Genomic DNA, 25,452 nt, shown 5'->3' with positions numbered 1-25,452 from the left:
AAATTGAAACCACTTTAACTTGAACTATTGTTATTCTTTTGCTGTTGAAAAATAACAATTTTTTTGAGAAATCTTCAAAATGTGGCGCAAATCTTTGATATATTCTTTCAGAGCGAACGTTTTTAACTCAAATCTTTGCTTCTGGGGGGGGGGGGGGGGGGGGGGCCTGGAACAACATATTTTCAGATGGGGATCTGCGGCCACTTACATGTCATTTCTGGGGTCCTTGACATGAAATACTTTGAGAACCACTGATATAGAAACATATTATTATTATTATTATTATTTCATGAAAAATGTCATGATTTAGAAGACATTTTGTAGAATGAGTTCTCAGGTCTAAATGGGTTAAACAGAATTAAATAGGATGCGATATCAGACTTATCAGCTATTATCGTCATTAATAGGAGTCTGGGGAAAATGCAACTTTGGCATTTCGAAGGCATCAACATGTCCGCACTGATTAACACAGTAATTATAGATGTGAGCCGGCCGCTATTTAAAGCATTCTGGGCGGGAACCCCTTTTGGTGTTTTAAGCAATATGTTATACTTTAGCTATTGAAAAACAGCAGATCTACAAGCTCATATCAGATCTACAAGCTCAGATCTACAAGCTCATAGATCTACAAGCTCATAGCGCGGCACTCGGTGCCGCGCTATGAGCAACATATTTTCAGATGGGGTGCTCGGCGGTCAAATACAGATATTTTTGGGGGTCCTTGACATGAAAATGTTTGAGAACGAATGACATAGAAACATGGGGTTTTTAAAGAAAACTGTCAGGATTTAGAAGACATTTTGTAGAATCGAGCTCAGGTCCTAATGGGTTAAAGCGTTCAATATTCCAATAAAGAGTCAGAAGTGAACGTGGTCTTCAGTTCCGACCTCATCACGTAAATATTAATTAGAATCAAAGTGAAGCCCCGGCTGAACTCTTCCACAGAAACAAAGCTGAAACTGTGCAAAAAGTCTGATTAAAACTAATTTATGTAAAGGGCCACTTAAGCCATTTAATGCTAATGATCGTTAATTAACACACTAACGAGACGATAACATTTCTGTCTACTCGCTCTGTGTCTCTATTAATTAAAATTAATTGAAAATTACAAAATGTGTGATAAATATGAAAAAGCTACTCCCGTGGAAGGCTTATCATATTAATTTACTTATATTGATCCTAAAAAAAAACAATTTAATATAGGTATGGTTTTGCCCACTCAATTCATAATTAACGTTCCAATTTTGGAGGTCTGGCTCATGGACTAAAAAACGGTTCTGAACTGGTGGAAAAGGGGTCTCCATGTCTCAGAGGAGGGTTCAGAAACCTGTCTACTCACTCTGTGTCTCAGAGGAGGCTTGTGGACAGTTCAGAAACCTGTCTACTCACTCTGTGTCTCAGAGGAGGCCTGTGGATAGTTCAGAAACCTGTCTACTTACTCTGTGTCTCAGAGGAGGGCTGTGGACAGTTCAGAAACCTGTCTACTCACTCTGTGTCTCAGCGGAGGGCTGTGGACAGTTCAGAAACCTGTCTACTCACTCTGCGTCTCAGCGTAGGCCTGTGGACAGTTCAGAAACCTGTCTACTCACTCTGTGTCTCAGAGGAGGGCTGTGGACAGTTCAGAAACCTGTCTACTCACTCTGTGTCTCAGAGGGCTGTGGACAGTTCAGAAACCTGTCTCACTCTGTCTCAGAGGAGGGCTGTGGACGGTTCAGAAACATGTCTACTCACTCTGCGTCTCAGCAGAGGGCTGTGGACAGTTCAGAAACCTGTCTACTCACTCTGCGTCTCAGCGGAGGGCTGTGGACAGTTCAGAAACCTGTCTACTCACTCTGCGTCTCAGCGGAGGGCTGTGGACAGTTCAGAAACCTGTCTACTCACTCTGTGTCTCAGAGGAGGGCTGTGGACAGTTCAGAAACCTGTTTCACTCTGTCTCAGAGGAGGGCTGTGGACAGTTCAGAAACCTGCCTACCAGTGACATCATCAGTAGCCAAGAAGAGCAACGAGTAACGTAATCAATGAAAACGAAAACTCGTCATTGACAGGGAATGTGTTAAATTAACTAAACATCTTTGCAAAAACATTGTGTCACCTACCTTTCGACCCGTAACTGAACAATCAATGAATAAAACCGGCAACATGCAAAAAATGTTTAATTTGTAATCCAAATTATACATACAGAAGATCAAGATATTAGCATGTCATTTTTCAGAGACCACAGTCAAACAAAAGAGAGAGAGAGAGAGAGAGAGAGAAAGAGAGAGAGAGAGAACAACGAGAGAAAAAATACAATCTGTACATATTGAAGATTTACAGAAGGTAACGCTCGACTTATTATCTCTGTCGCACTCGGACGGCGTCGCGAGTCGTAAAGCAGCCTACCTGCAGGCTCACGAGACGATGGTCGGATGTAATCGGCGTAGATATAGAACAGTGGTTCCCAAACTCTTCCATGTCCAGGACCCCCACATTCACACTAATTAGCCCCCGCGGACCCCCCATTTGAAAAGGTATGCCAAGGACGGCTCTAGCAGTGATTCTCAGCCCGTTTAATTTCAAGGACCCCCCCAGTTTGACATGCATTAGTCTACGGACCCCCTATTTAATGGCATTTCTATCTCTAGGGACACCCAATTTATATTGTAAAATCAATGTTAATTTATCTCTGAGAGTGTACAAATATTTGGTTCCATTTGTACACTCTCAGAGTGACAGACCCATAGTGGTCCATTTGGTTCCAAACTACTATATCCTTCAGCTGGGGACCCCCTGGAATTCCCTCAAGGACCCCTGGGGGTCCCCGGACCCCACTTTGGGGAACCACTGATATAGAGCGTCGCAGTCCTGCCCCCTCTCAGAACGACGGGGGCACCTGCAGGAAATAGTTCCCCATATAGGCGTTTCAAAAAGCATTTATTTTAAAAAACCTTTCAAGCCAACTCATGACAATAAACAATTTTTTTGGGGGGGGGGGCGGGGGGTGGAACAAATAATTAGAAAGAAGAAAAACAACACAAAAAAAAGTGTTTATTGTCACGAGTTGTCACCGGCTGAGTTGGCTTTGTTCGAGGCTTTTGCATGTCTTTAAATAAATACATTTTGAAACGTCTATGGGGGATAATGAACAATGAATGGGGAATTATTTTTCCTGGTGCCCTCGCAGGGGGCGGGACTGCGATGCTCTCTCTATATATAAGAGAGGCTAGATGGCCAACGGGGAGCGGAGATGCTACGTGGCGGCCATCTTGCTTCGGGGTCGCTCGGCCCGCTCATAACATTGTGTCTGTGGGGCGTGTACTTTATAAACAACCATAACTCGCTCCATTTTCAACAGGTTTGGTTCGTCATAAACGCCAGAGACGTATACAGCACACTTATATGCTTTTATATGACGTTCATATAAAAAAATAACTTTAAGCAGATAAGCATCCCGATTCATATAGCCACGTTGATAACGTTTGTAATGAACCAACCCGTTTGTAAATCCGTTAAGATCGAGCGAGTTATGAGTATTTTTTGTTTGAGCTGCCATAGGACTGCAGCAAGATGGCCGCCGGGGACCATCTAGCCTTCATACATGTCTATGGGCTGGTAGAGTATATATATAGAACTATACATCCCACAATGCACTGGGCCATCTAGCCTTTATATATGTCTATGGGCTGGTAGAGTATACATATAGAACTACACATCCCACAATGCACTGGGCCATCTAGCCTTCATACATGTCTATGGGCTGGTAGAGTATACATAATTATAGAACTACACATCCCACAATGCAAGGGGCCATCTAGCCTTCATACATGTCTATGGGCTGGTAGAGTATACATATAGAACTACACATCCCACAATGCACTGGGTCATCTAGCCTTCATACATGTCTATGGGCTGGTAGAGTACAAGGACAGTCTAAGAAGGATGAGACGCGAAGACCGTACGGGCGACGCCATGTTGCTTTGGAAGGAAAGAAACATGCGCAGTTGAGACCAAGGAAGCTGAGCGCGGAAGTGTTGGCTGCATATAGCCCATTGCGCATGTTTCTTTCCTTCCAAAGCAACATGGCGTCGCCCGTACGGTCTTCGCGTCTCATCCTTCTTAGACTATCCTTGGTAGAGTATACATATAGAACTACACATCCCACAATGCAAGGGGCCATCTAGCCTTCATACATGTGTATGGGCTGGTAGAGTATACATATAGAACTACACATCCCACAATGCAAGGGGCCATCTAGCCTTTATATATACGTCTATGGCTGTCGGCGCGACGCCGGCGTGCGACAAAAATCCCAAATCGGGCTCGACCAATCAGAGATTACCCAGAGGACACTAAGGCAAATCAGTAGACGAGAGGAACCAACCATGGTGGACCTTTCGTTGTTGCATCGTGTCCGTCTCCGAGGTGCGTAGCGTCGTCGCTATACGCGGCCAAGGACCGTAACTACACTCCCTTTACAAGCGATCGATCGGGCTGCATAAGTTTACATGGTGAAAGCAAAATGTAAAAGGTAAAAGAAAAAAACCCTAAAAAACTAAACAAAACAAAACAAAAAACAAACAAACAGAAGCGATCTATCTAGAAGTCTTAACGTTACTGTACACGCGTTGGTCTCATCAGCTCGAGGACCGGCCAAATGTCCACACAAAAACAGTAAAATACACAGCTCTGTCGTCAATGGCTCTGTGTGCCACTAGGAGGCGCTTCAGGAGAAGGAACGCGTCCGTTTCTGTCGAAGAGAAGAGGAAAAAAAAGTCCATCCCGGTGTGCCGGTTAATAGTTCAATTCCGACCGCGAATGGACAGATGTAAACGGTCGGCGGCGGCTCGGAGGCCGATCGCACTTTGCGGTTGGAATCCCGTCCCTTCCAGTAGCGCCATATATAGTGACAGTCATCATAAAGCATTAAACATAATAAAAAAAATAAAAAAATAAAAAACAATTCCTTGTTCTCCGGTTAAATGCCAAACTTGTCTGATGCGGTTTACACGACATGTTTTCAGTCATATGTTGTCAGAGGTAAATCATGAGCTCTTCATGTTACCATCATATTACTTTCAGGACATGATTACAAAGTCAAAGTGCAGTTGTTATTATGTCAGTTTTGTTTAGTGTTCAATGTCAAGGGACTATGGATGGAAATTCCGGTGTATATTACGCTACATTTTTAATGTAATGTTCATTAATATATTCTCTGTCCTGTCCAAATAAACCAATAAAGTAAAGTAAAGTAACCACAGATTTCTTCCTTGTCTTTTATTGTTCATGTATTTTTTTTTGTGGCTGATATTGGGGTTTAAAAGTGTTAATGCTGACCAGCTGGTCAGCCAAATGAGATCCATTCATACATCCATCTTCAACCGCTTATCAGTAGTCGGGTGGCGGGGGCAACAGCTCCACCAGAGAGCTCCAGACTTCCCTCTCCAGAGCAACATTAGTAACTGTCCTCCTGGGGGGGAGGGGGGAGGCCAAAAAAAGTGATATTACACTAATTGTTTATCGCCCAAAATCACGTCAAGTCTAATTTGAACTTTCGGCATACACAAATATTGTGTCCAAAAACACAAGTTACTGCACTTTGGCTTTGTAGGGTAGAGCAGTCAAGGTGCGTTTCTCACCGAAAGGTCTGTCTAGTCGCTTGAATGCGGGGGGGTCAGCATCAGGGGGGCGCTTCGCTTCATTCCTGTTGCCGTGCCCCGCTCACCACGTTCACAGCGCGCCACGCCACGCCACACCAACTCGCGTCTGACCGCGTCGACTTTTGTCTCGCGCAAATATTTTTTATCTTTGTGGACGAGGAACGCACCGTCAGATCTGGACGGAGTTAAAGCTGCTTTCCGAAGAACAACAGCTTGATCGGAGAGTCACTTCGATCGGGTCATTCCGAAGTTCGGAATGAGATAAATTTGTAGTTATATCACCTCAACGTTTCTGAAGGACGTCAGAAGGAGCGTGCGTGTATTGCGCTTTGAATGGATGCTCAGGAATGCCAAATGGACTCTTCAGACTTTTAACTTTTTTTGCGGCAGTGGCTCAGGGGTAGAGTGGCCGGTAGAGCGGCCGGATGGGAACTTGCGGTTCCCATCCGACTCCACCACTCTAGTTCGCAGTTCGATCCCTGTGGGCTCGGGAGGCATACTTTGGTTCGACATATCATTGGTTCGAAGGAGCATTGGTCCGGGTTGGGAGAGGGTTATGGTTAGGTTTAAGTGTGCTGCCCCGTGGGAGGTTAGGGTTAGGGTGAGGGTTTGAGATAGGTTGTCGTTATCGGACCAATGGTATGTCGGACAAAACGCATGCACCCTGTGGGCTCCCCCAGAGTCAGTGTCGAAGTGTCCTTGTCAGCAAGACTCTGAACCCCTAATTGCTCCCGATGAGAAGGTTGGTGCCTTACATGGTTTCCTCCCGCCATCGGTGTGTGTGTGTGTGTGTGTGTGTGTGTGTGTGTGTGTGTGTGTGTGTGTGTGTGTGTGTGTGTGTGTGTGTGTGTGTGTGTGTGTGTGAATGTAATGCACACTAGATGTAAAGCGCCTCGGATAAAAGAGCTTGCAACGTTTACCATTTTGTGATGCGTTTGTCGCCCTCGACAGAAAACAAAGGTCAGCTACACAACACGACCCGACAGTAACAGACATGGTCATCGGTCGGATGTAGTTCTGCAGCAAAAATAAGAACATCTTTCGGACTATATTATTGGCTCATGGCAGCTGCTTGTGTACTGTATAAAAAAATTCAAATTTAAATCCATGCATGACACATTACATACATGTGTTTATCTTAGATGTACCTTAGCATCGTCTTAAAAAAAGCAACAAGGAACAAAACCATAGCGGGAACATATTGCTAGTGCTGCAGTTCCAAACAAACGCTGCGTTGAGCAAAACAAGACGTGTCTTCGAGTCTGTTTGGAATCGCAGCTTGGATGGGCTGTCACAATTAATACACAATCCTCTAAATCGCAATTATTTGCCATAATCGCAATTATTGTTTTTTTTGGGGGTTTTTTGCATAATCGTCAATCGTTTCCGGGTTGAAAAATGTCCACTTGTACATTATGTGAAAAACATTTTTGAAAGAAATTCCTAAATCGCAGAAATGTGCAGATCTACAGGCTTACACAACGTCACCTCGTGAAGTGTTGTATGCTTGTAGATCAACTATTTCCTGCTATGTTGTATTTTCTTTCGGAAAGAAAATAATTGCGACATCAGTGATTTTATTTATTTGTTGCTGTCGGGAGGAAACCTCATAACTCAATTTTTGAGGTTTTTGATTTTTGTTTGTGCATAAATCAGTGCTATTGTGTGTAGTTTAGAAAATATTAAACCAATGGAAAGTAGTAAAAAGTGCTTTGGACAAAACCTCTTAACTCCATTGGACCCTCAACCTGTCTGCTAAAGCAGCTAATTCCACCACCTCTCCCCCTCTCATGGAAGTAATTGACAATATATAAAGTTACAACACCAACTTTGATGAGGCTGTATAGCTTTGTTGTTTGTAAAAATATACGGTTTTCTTAAATTCCTGAAAATAAATATATTTTTAATTTCCTGAAAAATAAAAACATTTTGGAGTTATGAGGTTTCCTCCCGACAGCAGAGATATTCACGTTATTGGTCACACCTGCCCTGTGCAGTTTGTAATTACGAAGCCTAAAAGGCAAACAGAAATACACGTCTTAACGTTCCAAAAAAAACACACAATTAAATCGATAATCGCAATAATTTTGTGTGACGATTAATTGGTCAACGTAAATGTTGTAATGGTGACAGCCCTGCAGACAGTAACAGTACAACTACAGAATATGAATACAGTGTTGCGATTGGTCAGGGGTTCGAGGAGTCCACATGAATACAGTGTCGTGATTGGTCAGGGGTTCGAGGAGTCCAGATGAATACAGTGTCGCGATTGGCCAGGGGTTCGATGAGTCCAAATCTCGCCCTGGGGATGTGAGACTTTATTGATTGATTGATTGATTGATTGATTGATTGATTGATTGATTGACAGAGAACACACTATATGATCCCATGAGTGTCCAAATCTCGCCCTGGGGATGTGAGACTTTGTGAACGTTAGAAATCCAGTGACACTCATGGGATCATATAGTGTGTTCTCTGTCAATCAATCAATCAATCAATCAATCAATCAATCAATCAATCAATCAGAGCTGTCTGTCTTCTTCCTTACAGTGGTGGGCTCGGCCCACTGGAGTGTTCATCCAGTGTTTTTATCCATGAAAACCACACACGCACTCACGCACTCACGCACTCATGTATGCAAACGCACACGCACGCACGCACACACACGTACGCACGCACGCACGCACGCATATTTGTGTTACTGTACTTGTGAGGGTCTCCTGCATTGTGGAACATGCAGGAATTATATAATAGGACTTTCATTGTATTATTATTTGTATTATTTCACAATCTCTTACCATTCTGAAACCTGAGTTGAATTGTGCTGCGGTGTCGCACACCCAGAAATAGCTGATCGACAAGATCACAACAAAGGCATTGTGGGCATGTTGCAGCAGCAGCAACTAACTACACACATCGAGCTTAAATCTAAAAACAACATGTTTCTTTAATCACAAAACAACCAATTCACGTGTGAGTTCTGTGATTCTACGTAATCTGCTATGGGTATGGGCCCTCACAAGCATAAGCAATACAAGTACGCACGCACGCACGCACGCACGCACGCACGCACGCCACACACGCACGCACGCGCGCGCGCGCGCGCGCGCGCGCGCGCGCGCGCACACACACACACACACACACACACACACACACACACACACACACACACACACACACACACACACACACACACACACACACACACACACACAATGAGGACGGAACCCTCTGTCGTGGTGAAAGCTCTCCTCAGCGCGCACGTAGGGGTCAAAGTTCACCGCTACACACAAACGTCTGCAGGAGCGTTAAAAAAGCCGTGAAGGAAAACGGGAGAGAAAAAAGAAATGAAAACAAAAAAATAAAAAAACGAAAAAATAAAATAAAATAAGTATACCACAATTGAAAGGAATGTACAAAAAGGCACATTTAGACCACCGGTCGGTGCTTCTGTACTGTGAGATTCAAGTGTAAATGTTTTTTTGTTTTTTTTCTAAGTGTCCGTTTATAGCGTTTATATGTCGGCGGCTGTAAGCCTATCAGCTGCTCACTTACAGCCTCGAAAAGAAACAAAACAAACAAAAAACAAATCGAAGAACCACAACGCGGGCGGCCGTCCTTTCCCTTTTTCCCCCGCGTGCGTTGTGTGCTAGCCGCGAGGAGGGAAGGGGGGGAGGGGGTTGGCTAGCTAGCGCTAACAACAACAGCGCTCCCCCCCATGTGGTCCCCTTGGTCGTTATACAGTTCCTCAGATGCAGTCTTTTCAGCGATAACTTCTTTTTCAGAGCCTGTGAGTTTTTTTTAGTTTTTTTTGTATATTTTAATTTATTGTAAAAAGTGCCACTTCTTCACATTCCTCCCCCCCCCTCCCCCCTCCCCCAAACCGAAAACTCCCCCCCACATCTCTCCCTTCAGACACCCCCCCCCCCCCCCCCCCCCCCCCAACCGTGAGAGTTAAAGGCCTATCCGTACTCCAGTTTTAGATGATGAGTGTGACCACATTATGAGGTGACCACCCGAAACGGTCCAAATGACTTGAAATGGGTCGTGGCGGCTGCATGGAGACTGAGAACTTGAATGAATCCATGATGAGCGAAACGCCTCAGGTTTTCAGTGTGTACTACGATGAAACGTCTCAAAGAAGTCTCGGTTGTTGCTCAGACACCCGCGCGTGCGCGCGCGCGCCAGTTCTTCAAAGTGGTGGGTGGTGGTGGGGCCACCGACAAGGTGGTCACCTCATAAGCTGACCACCGTTTCAATGGTCACCTCATCACCTAAACCTGAGTAGTGTAGGTGATAAAGGTGACCACCAAAACGGTGGTCAGCTTATGAGGGTGACCACCGAAATGGTGGTCACCCTCATCATGTGACCACCGTTTCGGTGGTCACCTTATCATCGAAAAAAACTGGAGTATGAATAGTACCTTGAGGGAACGGGGATTTTGTCGTAAAACAAAACAAAACAAAAAAAATCCCCTGGAAAAAAAAAGCGGAGGCGGTCGGTCATCCATCAATCGTCCCCTCCTCCCCCGTAGAGGTCGGCCAGCTTGCGGAAGCGCGGCCCCCACTCGCCCAGGTAGTCGTAGTCCTGGTCGCCGCCACTGGAGGCGGTGTGGAGCGAGCTGAGGGAGCCGGCGGCCGAGCCGCTGCCCTCGTAGTCGAACACCAGCAGCGAGTCGTAAGGGGGCGCCGTGGGGTCGTTGTCGGCCGCCTTCAGGCCCTGAGAGAGAGAGAGAGAGAGACAGAGAGAGAGAGAGAGAGATTTGAGTTAAAAACGTTCGCTCTGAAAGAATATACATTCAAAGATTCAAGCAACATTTTCAAGATTTTTCCAAAAATAGCAGACCTATAGCGCTACGAGCTTGTAGATCTGCTATTTTTCAATAGCTAAAGCATAACATAATGTTTAAAACACCAAAAGGGGTTCCCGCCCAAAATGGGTTAAAAGAGAGATCGCTAGCCCGCTGGCCTATCGGTCCAGGCGCATCATGCCACATCAGCGCGTCGCGTGTTCGAGTCCCGTTCATGACGACCTTTGCTGCATGTCTCTCCCCTTCTCTCTCTTTCCCTCTTTCCTGTCCGTCTTCACTTGGTACTATCAATAAAGGCAGAAAAGGCCAAAACAAATCTAAAAACAAAAACAAACAAAAAAGAGAGAGAGAGAGCACTCGCTCACAGGAGCACTCGCGGATATGTTTGTTTGTGCAAGGTTCAAGTTCAGTGGTCAACAACATGTCCGCACACGGACAAATGTGTCCGTGGTAAAGACTTGGGGGCTCCATTTCCGTCACCGCTAAAACCCCTTATACCTAAACTTCTTTGCCTTTTTTTTAAACTATTTTGCAAAACATTTTTGAATAGTTCAAATGGCCAGTCTACAAGCTCACAACGTGTCAATCAATCAATCAAACTTTATTGACAGCCGTAGCCAATAGTAGACAAACAACAATTAAAAACATACAAAACAGTTACAAATAAATACAGGGGTTCATAAAACTCTAAAAATCTCTCACATTAAAAATAAATCTATAAGAGGCACTCATACCAATGTTTCCACATCAAAGAGTGGTATCTAACAGTGCTAAACCTAGGATTGGTCAACACCTTCATCACGTTATTATGTGACCCATCAAGTCTGCTTTTAAAGCTGAACATAAGGTTTCTCAAGAGAGCCTGGAAGGTGGTTAGGCCAGAGTTGCAGAAGAGCTGACTAGCACTGCCACCCCTAGGCTTCTTCAGGAGAATCCTGAGAGCATCATTATAAGCCACCTTAAGCTTGCGCAGGCTCTCTTTTTTATAATTCACCCATAAGGGGGCTGTATACAGCGGGGTGCAGTACGCTCTAAATAGGTTCACCTTGACCTCAACTGAGCAGTAGTGAAATGTCCTGGCTAACATATTAGCTTGGGCATACAGCATTCTGCGTTGTCGATATAATGTCAGCATCATCTTCCATCTTGTGCCCCAAACATTTACAACTGCTACATACAGAGAGGGTTTGATCCGACAAGTAGAACACTGGAAAATGTTGTTTATGATCCTCCTTGGTCCTGCAAATGACTACCACACTCTTTTTGGCATTGTATATATGACATCATATGTAACCCCATAATCAGAGCAAATGTTCAGTAGCTGCTGGAACCCAGCACTACACAGGGAAACAATGGCCACTCTCAAAATGAGTTAATAGCACAGGCAGACTCTTCACATACTAGAGCATGTCTGAAATAAGTGTCAGAGCTGAAATCGACGTGTAAATATGAAATCAATGCTTAAACATGTAGCTAGGTGTAATGTTAGAGACCACAGAAGTGAACCTTTCAAGCCTGTTTTCTCAACTCGCTGTTTTCTGACATTACTCTATAAGCCATATCTCCAAAAACTGGTGGGTCAAACTGAACAACCAATATGTCAATTTGAAGCTACGATTCCCTGCTTTCATTATGACATGAAAAAACAAAAATTCAAAAAAATCCAATGGCAGTCCCTCAGTCAAATTTGGTCACATTTAGATACTTCGATAGCATTTCATGTAGACATAGCACTATATATATTTCACTATATATATTTCATTATATAGATATTCCACTGTTACGTTCTCAGCTTACGTATGATTCATGATAACTATTTTTATCTATTGCCATGTTTTTGTTCCTGCTTAATGTAAATCGCTCTGGATTAAGCGTGTCTGCTAAATGCCTAAATGGTACATTTAGGCTGAGGATTGCGGTGCGTGTTGGATAGATATAGCAGCAGGGTGACACAGAGCAGGGGGGCGTATAGCCGCGTAGCCGTACGCGTAGGGTGACACAGAGAAGAAGGGATTACAGTGGGAAGAGAGAGGATTAGCCCATTCTGGGCGCGGGAACCCCTTTTGGTGTTTTATTAACTAAGCATTATGTTATACTTTAGCTATTGAAAAATAGCAGATCTACAAGCTCGTAGCGCGCCACCGAGTGGCGCGCTACGAGCTTGTAGGTCTGCTATTTTTGAAAAATCGCGAAAATGCGGCACAGATCTTTGAATATATATTTTTTCAGAAGAAAATATTATTTTTTTTATGTCAGGGCCTAAATGGGTTAGGGTCAGCCCGGACCGATGTACACTCCATCTCCTGAGATACGGAAGATTAGCCACAAAAGAGCCGACACGCACACGCACACGCACACGCACATGCACGCTTGTATACTTCTTTGGATCTAAAACCTTTATGGACAGTATTGATGCCTGTGTTTTGGACTTTTTTTTTTAAAGCTGTGCATTAGACCTCCCAACCGTTCGGTTTAGCTGTGCATTAGTCTTTGATTGATTGATTGATTGATTGATTGATTGATTGATTGATTGATTGATTGATTGACTGATTGATTAACAGAATTACAGTACATTCCAAGCACAACTCAATACAAAAACTGTTAAAGGGTAAGACCACTTTTTTAGAGGTTTGGGTTGTTTTCTTACCTTATTATGGGCAAACTAGTCCATTCCATGAGTTATTTCGCTCCGTTGTGTTGTTTATTAGAAATTTGAGAAATAAAAAAAGTCGCTCATTGACTTCCATTGTAACAGGGAAACAGCTCTCAAAGTCAGTCTTTTAGCACATGAACCAACGCAACAAAAGCTGATTCTGACAGTTTACGACACCAGGAAAACTCATACGGTTTTATTTTCGTCTTTTAAGATAGATTTATAAAGTTACTATTTTAGTCGGAGATAGACTGAAGCAGTGCTACGGCGTTCCCAACTCTCGCGGGTCGTCTTGCGAGGTTTCGTTTGTAAACAGAAGTCTCCACGCTGTTTGAGATGCATCCAGCTGCAGCCTCGCATATGAGCAGTCCCAGACACAGACACTTTAAACACTTCTTCTAAAGTGTCTTCTAAAGTGTCTCCCTCAAACACGTCCATTGTGTATGTTTTTAGTGACAAGCGGACGAGATCAAATCCATGTGTTTACATCCCCGTCATTTCCAATAAGGAAGTGGTGTACAGGTTCATGTGCTAAAAGACTGACTTTGAGAGCTGTTTCCCTGTTACAATGGAAGTCAATGAGCGACTTTTTGTATTTCTCAAATCTCTAATAAACAACACAACGGAGCGAAATAACTCATGGAATGGACTAGTTTGCCCATAATAAGGTAAGAAAACAACCCAAACCTCTAAAAAAGTGGTCTTACCCTTTAACTGTGAGTGGACGACGCCATAAAGCATTATACACTTGTTTTCCAATAGGGCCCACCGTTTTCAATTCATCAAAACGTTTAGGGACGTACGGATATACACGTCTCAGTCGACCAGGGGTTCCCAACCTTTCTGTGACCACCGACAACCTCTATAGTCTAAACCAGGGATCTGCAACCTTTTTTTAATTAAAGGTATATTCAGTGATTTCACTTAATTCAAATATAACTTATTTGTTCTTATTTTTTGGATAATCCGCCCTACTATAAAGTGTGCTGACCATATAAGGAGTTCCTCCCTGTCCCCAGTGAGCCCCTGGGGTCAAAAAACCCTAGTTTCGGTTTGGGCTTTGGGTGGCAAAGCCTTCATCCAATCAGGATGAGAGGAGCCTTCCTCCAATCATGATCGAGTGCCTTGGTGCACGTGCTGTTGGTCTGTTGTACTTCCCCCACTGTAGAGCGTGTGCATGTGCACATCTTGTTACCGGGTGGACCGGGTATTTTTCCAAATCACCCAAATCACTGAATGCTCCTTTAAGTGCCATGTTTTTATTTTCTAGATCGTCAGTGTGCCATATCAACATTAATCAATTTGAATGACACCACGTGAAAAATTCCAACATATTTTGATTGTCCACAAATGTGAAGTTTTTAAATATTTTCTTTCACGTAGTTATAATGATCATTAGACTCAGAGCAATATAGAGTTCAGTTTTAATGAATGTAGAATGCAGGATGTAATTTACACACAAATGTGAGGGACTTCATTTTTATTTGACTGCATTTTTTTAAATAGTTTATTTAAAACCAAAAATACTCTCTCACACACTTGCCAGTGTGCCAGTGATCACCCTCCTTTGTGCCAATGTTGGCACTGGTGCCTAAGGTTGCCCCCCCCTGGTGCCTAAGGTTGCCTCCCCCTGGTGCCTAAGGTTGCCTCCCCCTGGTGCCTAGGGTTGCCTCCCCCTGGTGCCTAAGGTTGCCTCCCCCTGGTGCCTAAGGTTGCCTCCCCCTGGTGCCTAGGGTTGCCTCCCCCTGGTGCCTAAGGTTGCCTCCCCCTGGTGCCTAAGGTTGCCTCCCCCTGGTGCCTAAGGTTGCCTCCCCCTGGTGCCTAAGGTTGCCTCCCCCTGGTGCCTAAGGTTGCCTCCCCCTGGTGCCTAAGGTTGCCTACCCCTGGTGCCTAAGGTTGCCTACCCCTGGTGCCTAAGGTTGCCTCCCCCTGGTGCCTAAGGTTGCCTCCCCCTGGTGCCTAAGGTTGCCTCCCCCTGGTGCCTAAGGTTGCCTCCCCCTGATGCCTAAGGTTGCCTCCCCCTGGTGCCTAAGGTTGCCTCCCCCTGATGCCTAAGGTTGCCTCCCCCTGGTGCCTAAGGTTGCCTACCCCTGTTGCCTAAGGTTGCCTCCCCCTGGTGCCTAAGGTTGCCTCCCCCTGGTGCCTAAGGTTGCCTCCCCCTGGTGCCTAAGGTTGCCTCCCCCTGGTGCCTAAGGTTGCCTCCCCCTGGTGCCTAAGGTTGCCTCCCCCTGGTGCCTAAGGTTGCCTACCCCTGGTGCCTAAGGTTGCCTCCCCCTGGTGCCTAAGGTTGCCTCCCCCTGGTGCCTAAGGTTGCCTCCCCCTGGTGCCTAAGGTTGCCTCCCCCTGGTGCCTAAGGTTGCCTACCCCTGGTGCCTAAGGTTGCCTCCCCCTGGTGCCTAAGGTTGCCTCCCCCTGGTGCCTAAGGTTGCCTACCCCTGGTGCCTAAGGTTGCCTCCCCCTGGTGCCTAAGGTTGCCTCCCCCTGGTGCCTAAGGTTGCCTACCCCTGTTGCCTAAGGTTGCCTCCCCCTGGTGCCTAAGGTTGCCTCCCCCTGGTGCCTAAGGTTGCCTACCCCTGTTGCCTAAGGTTGGCTCCCCCTGGTGCCTAAGGTTGCCTACCCCTGGTGCCTAAGGTTGCCTCCCCCTGGTGCCTAAGGTTGCCTCCCCCTGGTGCCTAGGGTTGCCTCCCCCTGGTGCCTAAGGTTGCCTCCCCCTGGTGCCTAGGGTTGCCTCCCCCTGGTGCCTAAGGTTGCCTCCCCCTGGTGCCTAAGGTTGCCTCCCCCTGGTGCCTAAGGTTGCCTCCCCCTGGTGCCTAAGGTTGCCTACCCCTGGTGCCTAAGGTTGGCTCCCCCTGGTGCCTAAGGTTGCCTACCCCTGGTGCCTAAGGTTGCCTCCCCCTGGTGCCTAAGGTTGCCTCCCCCTGGTGCCTAGGGTTGCCTCCCCCTGGTGCCTAAGGTTGCCTCCCCCTGGTGCCTAGGGTTGCCTCCCCCTGGTGCCTAAGGTTGCCTCCCCCTGGTGCCTAAGGTTGCCTCCCCCTGGTGCCTAAGGTTGCCTCCCCCTGGTGCCTAAGGTTGCCTACCCCTGGTGCCTAAGGTTGCCTCCCCCTGGTGCCTAAGGTTGCCTACCCCTGGTGCCTAAGGTTGCCTACCCCTGGTGCCTAAGGTTGCCTCCCCCTGGTGCCTAAGGTTGCCTCCCCCTGGTGCCTAAGGTTGCCTCCCCCTGGTGCCTAAGGTTGCCTCCCCCTGATGCCTAAGGTTGCCTCCCCCTGGTGCCTAAGGTTGCCTCCCCCTGGTGCCTAAGGTTGCCTCCCCCTGATGCCTAAGGTTGCCTCCCCCTGGTGCCTAAGGTTGCCTACCCCTGTTGCCTAAGGTTGCCTCCCCCTGGTGCCTAAGGTTGCCTCCCCCTGGTGCCTAAGGTTGCCTCCCCCTGGTGCCTAAGGTTGCCTCCCCCTGGTGCCTAAGGTTGCCTCCCCCTGGTGCCTAAGGTTGCCTCCCACTGGTGCCTAAGGTTGCCTCCCCCTGGTGCCTAAGGTTGCCTACCCCTGGTGCCTAAGGTTGCCTCCCCCTGGTGCCTAAGGTTGCCTCCCCCTGGTGCCTAAGGTTGCCTACCCCTGGTGCCTAAGGTTGCCTCCCCCTGGTGCCTAAGGTTGCCTCCCCCTGGTGCCTAAGGTTGCCTCCCCCTGGTGCCTAAGGTTGCCTCCCCCTGGTGCCTAAGGTTGCCTCCCCCTGGTGCCTAAGGTTGCCTACCCCTGGTGCCTAAGGTTGCCTCCCCCTGGTGCCTAAGGTTGCCTCCCCCTGGTGCCTAAGGTTGCCTACCCCTGGTGCCTAAGGTTGCCTCCCCCTGGTGCCTAAGGTTGCCTCCCCCTGGTGCCTAAGGTTGCCTACCCCTGGTGTCTAAGGTTGCCTCCCCCTGGTGCCTAAGGTTGCCTCCCCCTGGTGCCTAAGGTTGCCTCCCCCTGATGCCTAAGGTTGCCTCCCCCTGGTGCCTAAGGTTGCCTCCCCCTGGTGCCTAAGGTTGCCTCCCCCTGATGCCTAAGGTTGCCTCCCCCTGGTGCCTAAGGTTGCCTACCCCTGTTGCCTAAGGTTGCCTCCCCCTGGTGCCTAAGGTTGCCTCCCCCTGGTGCCTAAGGTTGCCTCCCACTGGTGCCTAAGGTTGCCTCCCCCTGGTGCCTAAGGTTGCCTACCCCTGGTGCCTAAGGTTGCCTCCCCCTGGTGCCTAAGGTTGCCTCCCCCTGGTGCCTAAGGTTGCCTACCCCTGGTGCCTAAGGTTGCCTCCCCCTGGTGCCTAAGGTTGCCTACCCCTGTTGCCTAAGGTTGCCTCCCCCTGGTGCCTAAGGTTGCCTCCCCCTGGTGCCTAAGGTTGCCTCCCCCTGGTGCCTAAGGTTGCCTACCCCTGTTGCCTAAGGTTGCCTCCCCCTGGTGCCTAAGGTTGCCTACCCCTGTTGCCTAAGGTTGCCTCCCCCTGGTGCCTAAGGTTGCCTACTCCTGTTGCCTAAGGTTGCCTCCCCCTGGTGCCTAAGGTTGCCTACCCCTGTTGCCTAAGGTTGCCTCCCCCTGGTGCCTAAGGTTGCCTACCCCTGGTGCCTAAGGTTGCCTACCCCTGTTGCCTAAGGTTGCCTCCCCCTGGTGCCTAAGGTTGCCTCCCCCTGTTGCCTAAGGTTGCCTCCCCCTGGTGCCTAAGGTTGCCTACCCCTGTTGCCTAAGGTTGCCTCCCCCTGGTGCCTAAGGTTGCCTACCCCTGTTGCCTAAGGTTGCCTCCCCCTGGTGCCTAAGGTTGCCTACCCCTGTTGCCTAAGGTTGCCTCCCCCTGGTGCCTAAGGTTGCCTCCCCCTGGTGCCTAAGGTTGCCTACCCCTGTTGCCTAAGGTTGCCTCCCCCTGGTGCCTAAGGTTGCCTACCCCTGGTCTAAACCCTTAAACACTGATCCCAACCTGAATCTTTTTTGAGTGGTGCAACCACTCCCTTACGGAGCTATGTGTGTGGGTAGCTGGCTGGCTGGGTGGGTGGCTGGGTGGCTGGGTGGCTGGGTGGGTGGGTGGGTGGGTGCGTCTGAGCACGAAAACAGCATGGTTGTTTTTCACCACCTGTGCGCAACCTAACACACACACGTACACACACGCACATATTAACTGTATATATGATGATTTCGGGTGTGCCAGTACAGTACAGTGACTCGCCGGAATCGGGCCGGCACCCTGGGTGCGTTCATGTGGGTCTGGAACTCCCCCCCCCCCACCCCCCCCCACCCCCCACCCCCCACGGAGTTGCACCACTCTTTTTTATAATATCGAATATCTCCAAGGGTGGACAAAGTACTCAAGTGGACGTTATACATGCACAGTTATACATGCACAGTGGGCGGCGGTGGCTCAGGGGTAGAGTGGCTGGATGGGAACCGTGAGGTTGCCAGTTCGAACCCGGGCTCCCCCAGAGTTACTGTCGAAGTGTCCTTGAGCAAGACGCTGAACCCCTAATTGCTCCCGATGTGCTAGTTTGTGCCTTGCATGGTTTCCGCTGCCATCGGTGTATGAATGTGTGTGTGAATGGGTGAATGTAATGCACAGTTAGAAAGAGTATGTATATTTTTGATATATATTTTTACCACAGCGCTTCGTCATCATGGAGGAGACGCTATAGCTGTCATTCTCCAGCAAAACCGCCCTCGCGCGCGCCGAGAGCGCCGGGGAATTAGGCTGAGAGTGGAGGCGGGTGTGTGTGTGTGTGTGTGTGTGTGTGTGTGTGTGTGTGTGTGTGTGTGTGTGTGTGTGTGTGTGTGTGTGCGTGCGTGCTTGTATTGCTATTATTGTGAAGACCTTAATGTCCACACAGAATTTGAGAAATAGACAAGCAAAAGCGTTGTATTATGGTTTGTAATATATTTCTTTTCGAGGTATGCTTATCATTATTAGGAAAACACTGAGGTTGGGGTTAGTATTGAGATTGATTGTTTTTTTTTATTTTTATCCCACGATTTTGTAAACTATTTTTCACCCAGTGTCAATTATCTAATGGGCACTACACTCCCTCTGCCAACCCGAGGAGAGCAACGGACTGACCTCATGCTTCCTGTAGTGCATGAGGAGTCCAAGCCGCCACTTTTAACCTAGCCTATGCGGTCTATGGCATAGGCAGTTCCCGGCAGGATCCGCCGGGAGAATCTAGGCGCAGCTGCGCGACATGAGACTAATTAATTAGAGCGACAGAGAGAGAGAGGAGTGTGTGTGTGTGTGTGTGTGTGTGTGTGTGTGTGTGTGTGTGTGTGTGTGTGTGTGTGTGTGTGTGTGTGTGTGTGTGTGTGTGTGTGTGTGTGTGTGTGTGTGTGTGTGTGTGTGTGTACGCGTGTGCGTGCGTGTGTCAATTTAACAAAGGTGCAGACGATCAGAAATCAGCAGAGAGTGATCGACGTTTGCGCTTTACTGTATGTCGTATTGAAGTGGACTCGGACCCAGACTTTACTGTATGCCGTATTGAAGTGGGCTCAGACCCAGACTTTACTGTATGCCCTATTGAAGTGGACTCAGACCCAGACTTTACTGTATGCCGTATTGAAGTGGACTCAGACCCAGACTTTACTGCATGCCGTATTGAAGTGGGCTCAGACCCAGACTTTACTGCATGCCGTATTGAAGTGGACTCGGACCCAGACTTTACTGCATGCCGTATTGAAGTGGACTCAGACCCAGACTTTACTGTATGCCCTATTGAAGTGGACTCAGACCCAGACTTTACTGTATGCCGTATTGAAGTGGACTCAGACCCAGACTTTACTGCATGCCGTATTGAAGTGGGCTCAGACCCAGACTTTACTGCATGCCGTATTGAAGTGGACTCAGACCCAGACTTTACTGTATGCCGTATTGAAGTGGACTCAGACCCAGACTTTACTGTATGTCGTATTGAAGTGGACTCAGACCCAGACTTTACTGTATGTCGTATTGAAGTGGACTCGGACCCAGACTTTACTGCATGCCGTATTGAAGTGGACTCGGACCCAGACTTTCTTTCTCTCCCTGGAAATAAAAACGTTCCGAGGCTACTTTTCACCTGAGTTGGAGTTTTTCCGGCCGGACGTAGTGCGTGGAAAGGAACATAGATGTCTATGCATTTGATATATTACCATGTGTTGTTCTTGCTTACTGTAGTCGCTCTGGATTTTCTTTAAATGCCTACATTTTGAATTGTAAATTATTGTTATACTCACACCAGAGTAATATAGTAAGAGAGTGGTGACACTATAGCGTTGACTCCCACTGTAACAATGGAATGCGGAAGCAGTGCTCATTCTATCTCAATGGGATCGTTCCAAGGGGCCAGTGAGGCTATTCAACGTTGAAGCTCTGGGCCCTAGTGGTAGGAGGAGGGACTACAGGCGGACCCGTGGATTCATGACCGGGAAACCCCGTGCAGCTGGGCTTTAACATTGAGCGCTCGGTTGCACTTCCGCATTTGACCACCAAAATGTGGTGGTCAAATGCGGAAGTAGACGTTCTGAGATGGTACTTCCGGCAGTCTTCCGGGTGCTTCAAAACGCCACTGAGCAACTTCCACTGACATGAATAGCTGGGGGGCGGAGCTTCGCGCCAGTTCAGTCTCTATCCTTTTATATACTCTATGGATAGTTCCAGCCATAGGAGCAACGTTTGGAACTCTAGCCCGTAGGCGCCCGCTTTGCGGCGAGATCAAAGCGTGTCACTACTCTCCTACTCTCTACACTCTGACTCACACATGCTGCAAAATGGTTGAACCCATTTTGGGCGGGAACCCCTTTTGGTGTTAGCATCATGTTATGCTTTAGCTATTGAAAAATAGCAGATCTACAAGCTCGTAGCGCGCCACCGAGTGGCTGACATAGAAACATAGCTTTTTCAGAAAACTGTCAGGATGTAGAAGACATTTTTAGAATCTGATCTCAGGTCAAAATGGGTTAAAATGGCGTATTGTAAAGTCGCCATCCTAAAATGTTGACGTGCTCACAAGTATAGCATTACAAATGCGTGCATGTGCATGCGTGTGCTTGCGTGCGTGTGGAGTGAGGGGCTAAAGAGCCACAGGCTTGTCATGTCTGTAGGATTAAGCTGTCTGCAAGAGCGACTGTGTAGCGCGTCGCTGACGACTCCTGACTCCCCTCCTCGTCATTCCCCGGCCCCCGCCCCGCAGATGTCTTAATGTGGGCGTGGCGCATGCACGCCCGCACGCACGCGCGCACGCACGCACGCACGCACGCACGCACGCACGCACGCACGCACACACGCACGCACGCACACACACACACACACAGCGTGGTAAACATGACGCCATCGATTGGCTCTCGTCGATGACAGCGCCTCGCTGCCGAGAAGGATGAGTCCCTGTAACCGTGCGGCGGATCAGGGCTGTGAACATTCCTCCATAATTAAAATCCAATATTGCTCTTAAAAATTAGCCCCGAATGTTGAATATATCATTTATATATTCAAATATATAATATATATTTGAATATATAAATTCAACATTATTAGGAAGATATAACCTCATTGTCAGCTATATTATAGCTGACAATGAGGTTATATCTTCCCTTCTTCTCTGGAGTCCTGCCTCAGGGCGGACCAGAGGTAGAAAGCTGTCGAAAGCTGTGTAGGGACACATGCTTCAGTAGGCAGGAACTGGGGATGACAATGAAGGACCGGGAAGTCTGGCGTAGCATTGTGGAATCCATGATCTCGACTGCGGTCGAAAAATGATGATGATGATGATATATATATGTTTTTTTACAATCGAATATACATTTGACGGATGTGGATGAGACTGACAATGAGTTTGATCTGCTTATTGCAACTGCACGAGAAATATGGTTGAAACAGATCTACTCTTTCTGACCAACTAGTGCCCACTGTACCAAGACATCAGAGACACATATTGTACTGACCAGCTGCCCACTGTACCAAGACATCAGAGACACATACTGTACTGACCACCTGTCCACTGTACCAAGACATCAGAGACACAGACTGTACTGACCACCTGCCCACTGTACCAAGACATCAGAGACACATACTGTACTGACCACCTGCCCACTGTACCAAGACATCAGAGACACATACTGTACTGACCACCTGCCCACTGTACCAAGACATCAGAGACACATACTGTACTGACCACCTGCCCACTGTACCAAGACATCAGAGACACATACTGACCACCTGCCCACTGTACCAAGACATCCGAGACACAGACTGTACTGACCACCTGCCCACTGTACCGAGACATCCGAGACACAGACTGACCAAGCGTAAAATGAAACCAAATGGACCATAGTAAAGACCTAATAAAGGTGTTTGCACATAGACGTGTTATTTTCATGAGTTTAGCAAATCCGAAGAAAAAAACATCACGTCAACAATTTAAGGGTCCATATGGTTTCCAACTCTCCATCATTTAGCTGCATTGGGGGGGACCACCTGGAACCCCCGTCAAGAACCACTGGTGGTCCCCGTCAAGGACCACTGGTGGTCCCCGTCAAGGACCACTGGTGGTCCCCGTCAAGGACCACTGGTGGTCCCCGTCAAGGACCACTGGTGGTCCCCGTCAAGGACCACTGGTGGTCCCCGCCAAGGACCACTGGTGGTCCCCGTCAAGGACCACTGGTGGTCCCCGTCAAGAACCACTGGTGGTCCCCGTCAAGGACCACTGGTGGTCCCCGTCAAGGACCACTGGTGGTCCCCGTCAAGGACCACTGGTGGTCCCCGTCAAGGACCACTGGTGGTCCCCGCCAAGGACCACTGGTGGTCCCCGTCAAGGACCACTGCTGGTCCCCGTCAAGGACCACTGGTGGTCCCCGTCAAGGACCACTGCTGGTCCCCGTCAAGGACCACTGGTGGTCCCCGTCAAGGACCACTGCTGGTCCCCGTCAAGGACCACTGGTGGTCCCCGTCAAGAACCACTGGTGGTCCCCGTCAAGGACCACTGGTGGTCCCCGTCAAGGACCACTGGTGGTCCCCGCCAAGGACCACTGGTGGTCCCCGCCAAGGACCACTGGCACTGGTTTTCCCCGTCAAGGACCACTGGTGGTCCCCGTCAAGGACCACTGGTGGTCCCCGCCAAGGACCACTGGCACTGGTTTTCCCCGTCAAGGACCACTGGTGGTCCCCGTCAAGGACCACTGGTGGTCCCCGTCAAGGACCACTGCTTGAGAAGCAGTGCTTTAAGTGCGTTCTGAAGTGTGTCTGCAGGATTAGCTGAACTCTCAACGGATTTACCTCCAATTAGACCGTCTGTCTAATCCTGACCGTTAGCAAGCCTAATGATATGCTTGAATGTCTGTCTCTCTCTCTCTCTCTCTCTCTCTCTCTCTCTCTCTCTCTCTCTCTCTCTCTCTCTCTCTCTCTCTCTCTCTCTCTCTCTCTCTCTCTCTCTCTCTCTCTGAAGAATCATTGATGTAGGATTAAGCTGTCTGCTAGAGCGACTGTGTAGCGCGTCGCTGAAGACTCCTGACTCCCCTCCTCGTCATTCCCCGGCCCCCGCCCCGCAGATGTCTTAATGTGGGCGTCATTGTGACACTCTATAGTGTCACAATGACGTAATGTTCAACTGGAAATTAAGTTGCTTTGGAAAGATTCCCCTGTCCATCTCTCTCTCTCTCTCTCTCTCTCTCTCTCTCTCTCTCTCTCTCTCTCTCTCTCTCTCTCTCTCTCTCTCTCTCTCTCACTCTCTCTCTCCCTCTCTCTCTCTCTCTCTCTCTCTCTCTCTGGTGGTCACTTTATGTACACGGCCCAGCTAGGTCTCCAGATATGAGTACGGAGAATCTACATCTGTAAACAAGGTTCGTTATGAATCTAACTATAGGGGATGTCCCGATCACGATTTTTGTTTTGTGCTCCCGATCCGCATTCCGATCAATTGATTTATATTGATATTTTATAGAACACGTTTATGCCATATATCACAATAGTACAATATCCCAAATCTCAGACATTATCCATTCTAATATAATGATATGGATATAATATTGATACTAATTTGCACGCACGCACGCACGCATGCACGCGGGCTGGATCCGTGTGTGAATGTGTGTGAATGGGTGAATGTAATGCACAATCTATGTAAAGCGATAACGGCGCTATATAAATGCACCATTTACACACAAACACACACACACACACACACACACACACACACACACACACACACACACACACACACGCACGCACGCACGCACGCACGCACGCACGCACGCACGCACGCACGCACGCACACACACACACACACACGCACACGCACACGCACACGCACACGCACACGCACACGCGCACGCGCACGCACACACACACACACACACACAGAGAGAGAGAGCGTGCAGTGTACTGTGTACCTCGTGGATGAAGTCTCCTATGTCGCCGGGCTGCGGAGCGGCAGACCTCAGCGGGTACTGGTGGTCGTGGTGGAGCGGCCTCTCGTCCAGCCGCCGGATCCCGACCTTCACGCACTCTGGCTCCAGGGCGTCGGGCTGCTGCAGCTGGCTCAGGTCGTAGTCCTGGGGACGCACGCCACACCACGCCACGCACGCACACACCAAACAAAGAGAAATTAAATCCTGATGAAGACTTCACAGGTGGTGGTGATGACGATGACGACGATATTATGAGCGTCGCAGTCCCGCCCCCCATTCAGAGCGACGAGGGCACCAGGAAATAATTTCCCCCTTCATGTTTGAGGGGCGCTTATAGTCCCTCCTATTATGTTTGTCTTTACGTCATCTTGTGCCTCATTATACGTGATATATTGTCTCTTTATTGTTAACCCATTCTGACCTGAGATCAGGTCTAAAAATGTCTTCTAGGCCTACATCCTGACAGTTTTCTGAAAAAGCCTATGTTTCTGTGTCAGTCGTTCTTCGATTTTTCAAAAATAGCAGACCTACAAGCTCGTAGCGCGCCACTCGGTGGCGCGCTATGAGCTTGTAGATCTGCTATTTTTCAATAGCTAAAGCATAACATAATGCTAATACCAAAAGGGGTTCCCGCCCAGAATGGGTTTTAATGGCGTTAAATGTCTGTGTCGGCACCGTTTGTTTTCACCGTTGATCACCGTTACATCACCTGATCAACATGAGTTAGACTTTCTTTTTTTAGACATTTCTATGCCTGAAGAAGGTCGAAAGGCCGAAACGTTGCAGTTTTTATTGACATTAAATGAGAAGCTCTTGAAGCAGCAAGTGGCAGTGTGCGGGTCTCCCTCCTTCTCCTATATACCTACGCCATAGACGTTTCAGAAAGTATTTATTTAAAGGTGGGTATAAGCCTCGGACCAATCAGCGGCAGCTAGAGGCGGGATCAAGGCAGCACTGTGTATGCCTTGATCCCGCCTCTAGCTGCCGCTGA

The 25,452-nt window shown here is 48.2% G+C and overlaps 1 protein-coding gene across 1 annotated transcript in view; it reads right to left on the bottom strand.

Moving 5' to 3' along the window:
• Positions 1 to 10,146: 10,146 nt before the first annotated feature.
• The window catches only part of LOC306926360 (cadherin-2-like), a gene marked incomplete at both ends in the record, with an annotated part of 25,548 nt that continues 10,242 nt past the window's right edge, over positions 10,147 to 25,452 (bottom strand). The window contains 2 exons of the mRNA XM_079505626.1: positions 10,147 to 10,356; positions 24,444 to 24,605. Of these exons, the coding sequence (XP_079361752.1) occupies positions 10,147 to 10,356; positions 24,444 to 24,605 (372 nt within the window). The remainder of the gene's footprint in view (positions 10,357 to 24,443; positions 24,606 to 25,452) is intronic.

The sequence above is a fragment of the Electrona antarctica genome (genome assembly GCF_951216825.1).
Source record: "Electrona antarctica genome assembly, chromosome: 7".
Taxonomy (NCBI): domain Eukaryota; kingdom Metazoa; phylum Chordata; class Actinopteri; order Myctophiformes; family Myctophidae; genus Electrona; species Electrona antarctica.
The sequence above is the reverse complement of the archived record's forward strand: the minus strand, read 5'-3'. Positions and strand labels throughout refer to the sequence as shown.